The 11,745-nt window shown below is 36.1% G+C and overlaps 1 protein-coding gene and 1 long non-coding RNA gene across 2 annotated transcripts; one reads left to right on the top strand and one right to left on the bottom strand.

The window, feature by feature from the left end:
• Positions 1-3,862: 3,862 nt before the first annotated feature.
• Positions 3,863-4,744, bottom strand: LOC133309868 (peptidyl-prolyl cis-trans isomerase FKBP62-like). Its single transcript, XM_061510719.1, has 4 exons — positions 4,522-4,744; positions 4,357-4,431; positions 4,192-4,272; positions 3,863-4,038 (listed from the first exon to the last, which is right to left on the bottom strand). The coding sequence occupies exons 1-4, from the start codon at positions 4,742-4,744 to the stop codon at positions 3,863-3,865; spliced, it is 555 nt and encodes a 184-aa protein (XP_061366703.1).
• Positions 4,745-4,782: 38 nt separating this feature from the next.
• On the top strand, positions 4,783-5,191 carry LOC133309862 (uncharacterized). Its single transcript, XR_009751373.1, has 3 exons — positions 4,783-4,819; positions 4,913-5,005; positions 5,093-5,191. It is a non-coding gene; the product is annotated as an uncharacterized LOC133309862 (long non-coding RNA).
• The last annotated feature ends 6,554 nt before the right edge of the window (positions 5,192-11,745 follow it).

Consider the following 11,745-nt stretch of genomic DNA (forward strand, 5'->3'; position numbering starts at 1 on the left):
ATCATACTCATATTTTGTGGTAAATATGATTAAAAAGTAAGGTGAAAATAAGAAGATATTTTGAATTAGTGCAGTTCCTTTGTGTAATTTAGTTGCATCACAAAATGATCTCAAGAAATTAAATAGAGATAAACACTGATGGTTTCATTTCAACGTTGGACACTTTCTCCTTATTGTATAATTCTTGCCTACCATTTTGTTATCATGGTTTAATTTATCTATGTTATGTCAAGACAAAAGATACATTTAGCTTACATTGCAATTTTAATCCAATGTTAGAATATGGTCTAGAGCTAGAAGCTTAGAAGTATATAATATTTGCTATCATTGAAAACCAATTTATTTTTTAAAGCTCATTGATTGTTTTCTTATGTGAATTTTTAATATAAGTAACATATTTATATTTTTTTAATATGCGAACAGTAAATCTGGTTGAACCCGATTGAACTAATGACTCAATGACTCAGTATCTCGACCGAGTTAATGACCGGTCTGAGTTTTAAAACACCGTAAAAAAGCATTCATAAGAATTCCACCGTTAATTTTTATATACGATTATAATACATTATAATTAAAAGAGAAATGAATTACCCAAACAAGACTAAATATAACCAATGTCTCCACTACAGCTATAGACAGCTCTACGTATATTATAGATTGTCATATTTCAACTATATTCATAATATAAGAAATAAATAAACACCAAAAACAAGGTTTTTATGTGTTGGATTTAAAAGGTTCAGATAATGAAGGAAAAGAGAGAAAGGATGCTTTCAATAGTATTGTATTAGACTGATAAGATGTAATGATGTTATACCAAATTATCATCCCAATGGCCTTATTTATACTAATACCAGGTCAAGTACTACGACTAGAAGCCCAAGCAAAGTAATTTGCAAAGAAGGAGGATAACTAATCCTCCTAAAGAAAAAAAAAACAGAAAACAATCAAGATAAAAGAAATTCAACAGAACAAAACTTCACAATCCAAGGCCAATAATATAATACAACTACTAGCCCTAGATTAAAAGGAAACAAATTCATGAAAAATAATGAAATCAAGAAACAACTTCTAATATTGCTTCAGTTAGAGGATTAATTAATTCTGATGCATTAAGCTTATGAACCATTCTATAAAATTGTGAAAGTGTTACTGAGTATTGCTTGAGAACAGAGACCGAAGTCTCCATAAATAAATTTGGTTTTATGCTAAGAAGATCGACCATGGAGACTATTTTATCAATACGACAATTGACAGAAATATATAAAAAAGGGAGCTACATATAATATAATGTTTATAATGTCTAGAAGGCATTGAGAAGAAAAATGTACCATCGAAGTATGTAGAAGCAGTCAATGATGTGTATGATGGTGTTACTACATGTTTCGAAGGCTTGTAATGGAACATCAAGTTATTTTTCTATCGAAGTAGGTTTACATCAAGGTTTTGCTTTGAGTCCTTATCTTTTTGCTCTAGTTATAAATGAATTAACAAAAGAAGTCCAAGACAGGTTAACACGGTGTATGTTATTTGTAGATGATATTGTGCATTTTGATGAGATCAAAGATGGTGTTAAAAAAAATGTGGAGAAGCATGTTGAAATTTAAAGAATAAGTAAGAGAAAGGTTGAGTACTTGTGAGTTTAATAGGCCATGTATGCTATCCTAACCACATCCCTAGAAGTTACTGATGTGTGAGTTTGGTATGGAAAGAGATAGAGATTGAGATTCTTTGCATATGTTAGGATAGGAGGTACGAAAGAAAGATGATTTTAGATATCTAGATTAATATTGCAAAAGGTGAGAGAGATTGACAAGAATGTCGACCATTGAATCAACATTTTTGTGTGATCACAAAATCCCAAGGGCTAAAAGGAAATTTTCATAAAATAACAATAAGGTCTACAATGTTATACGAAACTTAATATTGGTCAATACACAGGCAACATGAGTATAAAATAAAAGTAGCGAAAATGAAGATGTTTGGTGGATATGAGATCATACAAGAATAGATAAGAAATGATATTCGACAAAATATAGGAGTAGTACGAATCTATTGCATGTAGGAACATAATATAAAACTATTTGTAAGCTTTTAGCTAATAACTTAAGCTATAGAGTTAGCCCTTTACATTATGGTAGGAACCGTGAGAAATTAAACTTTTTTCCCCACAAGCTGCTGAATCAATATATTATTTCATACGGATGTTACCCCCAAAACTTACATAGTAAACCACCAAAGATCAAACTACCGATCGATTCTGATATAAACTTATATTAAGGCCAGCATGTAATGGCAGACAGTTCAGACCATCTTATTGACTCTACTCAATTCATTTGTACCAAATTGTTGGAAAAGCTACTTTAATAACAAAAGAGAAAAGTTATACAAAAAAATGGCAAGCCTTGATCAAATGGCATATTGGATGGGACAAGGAGCTTAGGGCCGTTTAGTCTAGGGGTGTTCATCAACTGGTCCAAACCGATTCAAACCGCGGTGACCGAACCGAAAAACTGAATAAACCGAAAACCGAAAACCGAAAAAAACTGCAAATTTTAATTGGATTGGATCGATTTTCGGATGAGTTGATGAAAACCGATCCAATCCAAACCGATCCAATATATTAATTTTTCTCTACTTACTTGGGTTTTTCCCCAATCATAGCCCAAAAATTTCTAAACTCAATACCTGTTAACCCATCAACTACACCAAAGAAAAAACCTAATCACATCTCATCAACAAAATCTCATCTGTGTAGAGCTTCATATCTCATTGTAAAAAAAAAACTATATTATCGTTTACTGATGCTTTTGTATTTTAAAAAAAAAATTACAAAGTCAATATATACAAAAGATGTTATTTGCACAATAATCATGAAACAAAATTTAGGATTTTCAAAAAACTGAAAACCGATCCAATCCAAACCGAAAAAAATTGGATTGGATCAGATCGGATTTGAAAAAAAATCAAATCGAATGGATGATTAAATGATCAAACCGAAAGTATTGGATCAGAAGATTTTTGCTTTCAAAACCGATCCAATCCAAACCACGAACACCCCTAGTTTAGTCGACATAATAGGATAAGAGGACCAAAATAGAGTATGATAGGATATGGAACTAATAAGCTCATATCATATCTCGTGTTTGATGTACACTAAATAAATTGTATGATAAGATAATGTTATCTTATCAAATATTTAAGACGAATCATATAGTGTCATAATATGATATAAATATACAAAAGTACCCTTTTAACATAATTTTATATAATTTTTTAAAATTTACTTTTAAACTATTTTTTTATTTATTTACATATTAGTTTTTATTTTAAATTATTAAAAAATTTCAAGTCATAATTTTAAATTAAAAATATTTAAATACATAAATAACTTATAAAGTTTTTTTAAAATAAAAAAAATACTCCCTCACCAAATAGGTTTTTAAATTATTGAGTAAGTACCCTTTTTAGTCCCTAGCAATATCCACGAAGGCCTTTTCAGTTCCTGGAAATAAAAAAGGGACAAATTGGTCTCTAAAATAACAAAAAAGGGGCCACGTTGGTCCTTCTGTTAACTCCACCGTAACGGCTCAACTAACGGTGCCCATGTGGCACGTTAGTGTGATGACGCAACTTAGATGTTTGACAGCATGGATGAAGAGACGACGACGTTTTGTTGCAAATGAGTTGAAAAGCTTTCCAAAATAGCTTACGACGTCGTTTCTTGGTTTTTGCAGGAAAAGAAAAAGAACACAGTTATCTTGCTTTTGTTTCTGATCTTCAAGAATCCCTTCTTAACCTTATGATTTTTCAAACTATAGCTGCATGGATGTTAGCGTTCCTCTCCAATAACAAAATATCTTTAACCATCTGGTAAATTTGATCGTTTTCTTAAATCCAATAACAAAATAACCTTGTCATCAGTTACGTCTGACATAGTCTTCCAAGAAACAAACTCGAGAGTAATCTGCAGTGTTGCATTAGGTGGAACTACACCTTCGTCACCATGCGCTGGTTTACCCTTCTCACCAAATCCATCTATAAACCAACAAAGAAATGCATGAAACTTTGAACTAAAAGAGTAAATGGAGATAATATCAATATTACTTGTCATATAGTTTTCCAAAAAAATAAAATAAAAAATAAAAAATTCATATCACCATTTACTAAATCATTATGTAGATAACTTACATTGTGGCTTCACAGTCAAAATAACTCTCTCTCCCTTCTTCATGGTTTTAACAGCCTTTGACAAAGCAGGACAAAAATGACCTATCATAGAGTAAAACATTAATGTAAGATACCACACAAAAGAAAAATTAGAATAAGAGATTAACAAAATTTGTAGGCACTGACCTTCTTTAACTGTGAACTCCACTCCATCAGATTTCGTTACAAGTGTTCCATCATCAAGACGTGCTTCATACTTAACTGCAACACCAAGAGTACAGTTTATAGTTAAGACTAAGTTAAATAATACAGCGATAAAACATCAAGGACATATGTAAGAAATATGTATACCTAAGACTTCATCAGGATCCTTGGGATTCTCCCATTTCTCCCCCTCAGTAAGTATCTTCTTAAACAAACCTCCATCTTTACATATGTCCTTCACACTAGTCCAAGACAGAAGCTCAACATGAAATTGGAGAGTCGAGCTGGGAGGAATAGTTAGAGGAGAACCAGATTCACCATAAGCTAGCTCAGGTGGGATGGTGAAAATGGCATTTTCACCTTTCTTCATGGTTTTAATAGCTTCATCCCATCCTTTAATAACTTCGTGGATATGAGCGTCCAAATGAGGGAGCCATTGTGAAATGTAATGCTCATTAATGTGAATGATGATTTTTGCTTTGTTAATGGACCTAGAATGTGTTTTTGGTATTTTCTTCCTCCTTTTTCATCTTTGCAGTGAAACTAATTGGTAAGCTGCAAGATGGTAATCTCTTTATGAAGAAGGGCCATGATGATGAAGGGCAGCTGTTTGAATTCAAAACAGATGAAGGTAACAGGAAACGTCCCAATGTTTCTTCCCACCTTCCACAAATTTATTTTTATGCTAACTACAGCTAATGTTTGATGTGTTGAACAGAGCAAGTAATTGATGGGCTTGACAGAGCTGTGTTGACCATGAAGAAGGGTGAGGTTGCATTGTTGACTATTGCACCTAAGTATGCTTTTGGCTTGTCGGAGTCCCAGCAGGAATTGGCAGGAAATGTCATGTAAACATAACAGATGGATTTAAGAAAACGATCAAATTTACCAGATGGTTAAAGATATTTTGTTATTGGAGAGAAACGCTAACACCCATGCAGCTATAGTTTGAAAAATCACAAGGTTAAGAAGAGATTCTTGAAGATCAGAAACAAAAGCAAGATAACTGTGTTCTTTTTCTTTTCCTGCAAAAACCAAGAAACGACGTCGTAAGCTACTTTGGAAAGCTTCTCAACCCATTTGCAACAAAACCTCGTCGTCTCTTCATCCATGCTGTCAAACGTCCAAGCCGCGTCATCACACTAACGTGCCATATTGGCATCGTTAGTTGAGCCGTTACGGTGGAGTTAACAGAAGGACCAACGTGGCCCTTTTTTTTGTTATTTTAGGGACCAATTTGTCCCTTTTTTATTGCCAGGGACTGAAAAGGCCTTCGTGGATATTGTCAGGGACTAAAAAGGGTATTTACTCTAAATTATTTGTCAATATTGATAACCGATGGGTGGTGGTGTTGGTAGTGGTTGTGGGGGATGGTGATAATGAGTGGTGGTGACAGCGTTGATAATGGCTGGTGCTAATTATGATGGTTGACTAATGGTGGCGGCATCGATGACAAGTGGTAGTAGTGATGGTTTGTGTCTAGTGATTGCGGGTGGCAGTGTTTTGAGGTGGTGCTTAGCTACAAGTGGTGGTGGTGGACGCAGATAGGGGTGGTTAGTGGAAGTGGTGTTATGGTAATTGTGGTAGCTGATGGTGGTGATGGCCACTTGCGATGACAGCGGTGGTGATGGTGATTGGTGCGTTGGTGGCAAGTGGAAGTGGCAGTGGCAACTAGTTATGACAATGGTGGTTGGTACCTAGTGGTTGTGGGTGATGTAAAGTGGGCCATGGTCGGCAGTGGCGGCGACTTTTCAGTGGCTAGGGTTATCCCTCACATGCCCACTAAAATTCGTAAGAGAAGAGCATATGGCTATATTTGGAATGAGAGGGATGTAACATGATAAAATGAGCCAATAAAATCAGCTTATAGTATCTTATTGCTTCACCAAGCAATAGATACGAGTAAAATATAATAGTCTATTATTTCTTGTCCTCTTTATCCTAACCACTAAAAGGGCCCTTAGAGTCTCGACCCTTGAAAAATACCCATATCCCCAAAATCTATAAAGTAGTCGGAGAAACTGTAGATCTTCTAGACCATCATTTATATTCACCAAGATCGGAACAATGACCATAATGTCACTGTTTAGAAAAAAATTCACCCAACTACCACGCGAATTGTAACACCCCGTATATATCCGGTGATGTTATCATACTATCGTATTAAGCTGCGCTTAATTAAAAATGCGAAATATCTTTTTCTTTTTAATTATGAAGTCATTATCATTACCAACTTGCTTATTAGTCAATTAATAAAACATTGCCTGTATGTAAATTGCAATAAAACAGCTAACTGAAATACCTCATGATATAAATAACATAAATGAGTCTCTAATCACGGAACTACATCAAGTAGACCGGACCAACTATCAGTTTATACAACTCCAATCTAAAAGTACTAACAGCAAGTGTCATGGACAATCCCCATGCTCACTCAAATAAGGCAACAAAGCCCAACATCAGTCTCAACATAAACAACATAATCTCAATAAGACTAAAACATAAGCAACACCCATCCAGTCATGACAGCATAATAAAACAACAATAATATCAACTAAGCTCTGGCCTCCTGCCGCCGGAGGCATCAGCCCCCAAGTTACCTGATCCTGAAATAAGCATTCCCCAAACGTGGGGTGAGATCTATAAACAAGAAACCTCAGTAAGACAGTGAGTCCTCAAGGATCTTCCACCCCAAGCTCACTTACATGTGCAATATAACTTCAAAAGCAGTTTATCATCATCAGTTCTAAAACAGTGCAATGCAGCAGTTTATCATCATGTCATGTGTGTCAACTACTATTCTACTGGCCAGAGATAGTGCAGGAATATGTCTATCACCTACACATAGTGCAAGACGCCACTTGCATCTACCCCGGATCACCGTATTGTATGACGCCACATACTCAGGCTTACCGTCAAGATGGAACAACACATGCATATTAAAAGCCATTAACACATAAAGCTCAACAGTAGTTCATATATATATCAAAGCATGTAACATAACATGCATATAACCATACCCCCAAGGGACATGGTGGAACCACAACATGGCTAAACCGAGGACACGAAAGCTTACCTTGTAAACTAGCTATCCAATACCAAGAGTCCACAAGCTCAATGTCCAAATACAGCAGAATCACAATCTGTTATGGACCAATACTATATCAACAATCATACTCTACAAGTATACAACATAAAGACAACGGCTTATCATTACGTTTTACGTCTTAAGGCTTCTCACCAAGCCATAAGCCCTTAATCACTTGATTCTGACTTAGTTCATTAGTTACAGAAGTTCAACTTCATCAATCTAGGGTCCACAAACCCCCAATAGCCTACTGTATGAACAATACTGAACTGTTCTTCGGGGACATATCCGGATATTCAATATTCGGATATCCAGATCCCCATATCCGGATATCCAAAATCCGGATATCCGGATATTTCGCGACAGAATGCAGTTTTGGCATTTCGCGAAGATATTCTTCCAATGTTCCATTTTTAACACTTAAACACGTTAAAGCATGCATTTTTATACTCTCTTAGATTTACATACCAGTTGGTTACTTGCTTAACTCATTAACATGCAAATATATCACCTTTAACCCCTGAAAACCCATGATCAAGGTGGTACAACTCACCAAAGGTTCAAAACAGAGAAGTAAAGTGCTCTTGGAGCTCACACAATAGCTCCCAAGTTCTGACTTGCAAAGGACACAAAAATGCTACCAAAGCTTGGCCCTTTCCTCACAAAGGAAGCTTCTTGAAGCTCCAAAATGCCACAAAAATGGCTTCACAATACCAACTCCCAAAGTCAGTACTCAAAGGCCCTCAAGACAGCCCACCAACTCAGAAATGGAGCTCACAACACACTCACCCAAGTATTTCCCACTCACCCAAGGTGTTTTGGAGAAGAAACCAAGGAGAAAGGAAGCTCCTTGGCTCTCAACAATGGAGGAGAAGGTGGAAAAATGGTGGCTGACTCAAGACTCAGCAAAACTCACGTAGGAGGCAGCAATTTATGACCTAGGATCATGTGCACTAAGCTTATATAGTCACTTAACCAATTAACACACTGTATTAACTTTAATTGCTACGCTTAGCATTTTAATCCCAAACTCAGGATTCTTAACCTACTCAATTTTACAAGAATTATCATATTTTTCTTATAATTTTCTGAGCACCTTTCTGGTACGCGATTTTCCATAGCCAGTATCAGTTCTGGCACAAGTTCTCATTATTTTAACTTGAAACTCGTTTTACAAGTCTTATATATTATTCCCATAATATATAATCACTTTTCATAATTTTCCGGGATACTTTTCCGGTACGCATTTATACCGACTAGCAGAACTAGTATCTGCACTTTTCCTCCGAAAAGCGACTTTCAGCATTATTACTCACTTACTATATTTATCTAAGCCTCATAATAATTATTAGGGTCAATTATGGAATCATTTCCTAATTTCACATAATTAATTAATTAAATTCCTTAATTAACGGTGCGAGTTCTTACACGAATAGTAAAATTTCCCAAAGTACCACGTGTACAAGTTCGATATAGTAGATAGCGAACTTCGTTTCTAGATGTGACACCTTTCTGGTGGCCGTGTAGTTTGCTACTATCAGTAGCAAACTACGTGATTAAATTATCAGTTTGCTCTAAGCTTGTTCAAGACATGTGGCAGCCATTTAGAAGTTTCCTACTGGACACAGTGAACTAGGTTGATTTATTTTTCTCACACCACCCATGCCCCATCTTTTCCTAGGTTCTTGTTCTAGTCACACACATTTCAATTTTTGTTTTAGTTTTTCCTTTTGGCAAGGTTTCTCTTTCTCTCTCTCATATTTCTGCTCGCAATCCCCCTCCCCCAAAAAAAAGTTTTAAATTTTTGGTTTTTGGTTACAGAAAAGTATGAAAGAGAAGGCAAGAGGTATTGGGATGTGTTCTACTTGGATAAGGAATGGGGCACTTACTCTTCTGTGAGTGAAAGGAAATAATATCTTAATTTTTAATTTGAATTTTGTTTTTCCTAGACTAGAACCTAGGAAAAGATGGGGCATGGGTGTGTCAGGTGTGTGAAAAATAAATCAACCTAGTTCGCTAGAGGGAGTGGCACTCTTCTTGTTGTTGGTGTAGATGCAAGAGTTGTTGGAGTAGGACTTGGTGGAGGAGTTTGATCATTTCCATCTTGAACTGTCTGCCCTTCTGAGAATACGCCTTCAACTTTTATTTCTTCAGTTGCTATATGCTTTTTCTTGGTTGTCATTCTTTCATCCAATATGAAATTTCTTTGGGGTTCTATCTTTGATTCTGGCAGTGTTAGTACTGCTTCATTCTCCTCTTCTTCCTCACATTCCTCATCATCATGATCGACATCGTCAGGATCACCACTACGCTCGTTGTCACCTTCTCCTCCACTTTTTTCTTCATGTTCTTTCATCAAATCGGATTTATTTATCCATTCAGCAGCTTCTATATCTTCTTCCATATCATCAATATTATCAGCTTTAGCTTCAGTTTCTTCTTGATGCTCTTCTTCTTCCATAGTCTCTGATTTCTCTAACTCTAATTCATTTTGGATATCGAATTCTAATTCTGGATTGCTTGATTCTGTGTCTAGATACCATGTTTTCTCTTGTTCTCCTACATTGTCATTGCATACCATCAATAGAGTGCCATCTTCTTGACTCCTTTCCTCCACATAGTTCGCCTTCTCCTCAAATTTTCTTGTAGGAGTTCTACATTCATAGGCATAATGGCCGAACCTTTGATAGTTGTAGCACTTGATTTGTGATTTGTCACGCCTTGGTTGGAAGCCACCTCTTCCAGGACCTCTTGTTGAGCTTTCTCCTCGATCTTCATGGGCATAGTTGTTGTTGAAGCCTATACTTCCACGTCCACGACCTCTTCCTCGACCACGATATCCTCCTCGTCCTCTTGTGTTGCCAAAGTCTTCTTCCTTTCCTTTGAAGTTGAGTTGTGTCTTGAGTAATTGTTCACCAACCCCTTGCTTTTTCTTTTGCTTCTCCTCATATGCTTGTAAGGAGCCCAAGAGTTGCTCTATTGTCATAGCTTTCAAATCTTTTGTTTCTTCTATGACAGTGACAATATGATCGAATTTCGAGTCTAAAGATCGCAAAATTTTCTCCATAATTTTTACATCATCTATCTTTTCACCATTTCTTTTTAATTGATTAGTCACCGTCAAGACTCTAGAAAAATAATCGGAGATACTTTCGGCATCTTTCATGTGTAAAGTTTCAAACTCACTTCTTAGAGTTTGAAGACGTACCTTCTTGACCGGCTCAGCACCCTTGTAAGAGGTTTGTAGCTTCTCCCATGCTTCCTTTGCGGTGGCTGCCTCCGAAATCTTCTCAAAAACATCTTCATCCAATCCTTGATAAATGAGATAGAGAGCTTTCTTGTCTCTCTTTCTTGAATTCTTCAAGCTATCCCTTTGAGCTTGGGATAGAGTAACTCCTTCTTGTGGCTTATCGTAGCCTTTCTCTACCACTTCCCACACATCTTGTGATCCAAGGAGGGCCTTCATCTTGATGCTCCAATTATCATAGTTGCTCTTGGTGAGCATAGGGACTTGGAAAGGAACCATGTTGCTACTTGCCATTTCTCTAGAAAGGATCTTAAGGCTCTTGATACCACTTTGTTGGGAGGAGGATATTTGAGAAAAGGAAAGGTTCAGAAAGATATGGAGGAAGAGAACACTTTTATTACTACACAACTCTTTTTCCTTTTGGCTTTATGGCTTTTTTGGCTTAATACAAAATGATGGAGGACACACCTATTTATACTAGTGGCACCTCCTTAACCAATGGTTAGGATTATGCCAACACTATTCTCATCTAATGGCTACAAATCATTCTTTAGAATTCTCCACAATTTTCCTAGCCTAGATATTTCCATGGTAGTTTCTAGGTTGAACTATTCTAGATATTTCCATGGAGTAATCTAGAGTGGATTACTCTAGAATTTGGGCTAAACTACTTCTAAAGATTATTCTAGAAGTTGGGTGTAACACCCCGTATATATATCCGGTAATGTTATCATAATATCGTATTAAGCTGCGCTTAATTAAAATGCGGAATTACTTTTTCTTTTCAATTATGATGTCGTTAACATTACCAACTTGCTTAATAATCAATTAATAAAACATCGCCTGTATGTAATTGCAATAAAACAGCTAACTGAAATACCTCATAACATAGATAATATAAGTGTGGCTCTAGTCACAGACTACAACAACGTAGACCGGACCATCTAACAGTTTATACAACTCCAAACTACAAGTACTAACAGAAAGCGTCATGGACAATCCCCATGCTCACTCAAATAAGGCAACATGCCCAACA

This window comes from Gastrolobium bilobum, unplaced genomic scaffold, assembly GCF_033153095.1.
Source record: "Gastrolobium bilobum isolate Gb01-03AN ecotype WA unplaced genomic scaffold, APGP_CSIRO_Gbil_v1 utg11321, whole genome shotgun sequence".
NCBI classification, from domain to species: Eukaryota; Viridiplantae; Streptophyta; class Magnoliopsida; order Fabales; family Fabaceae; genus Gastrolobium; species Gastrolobium bilobum.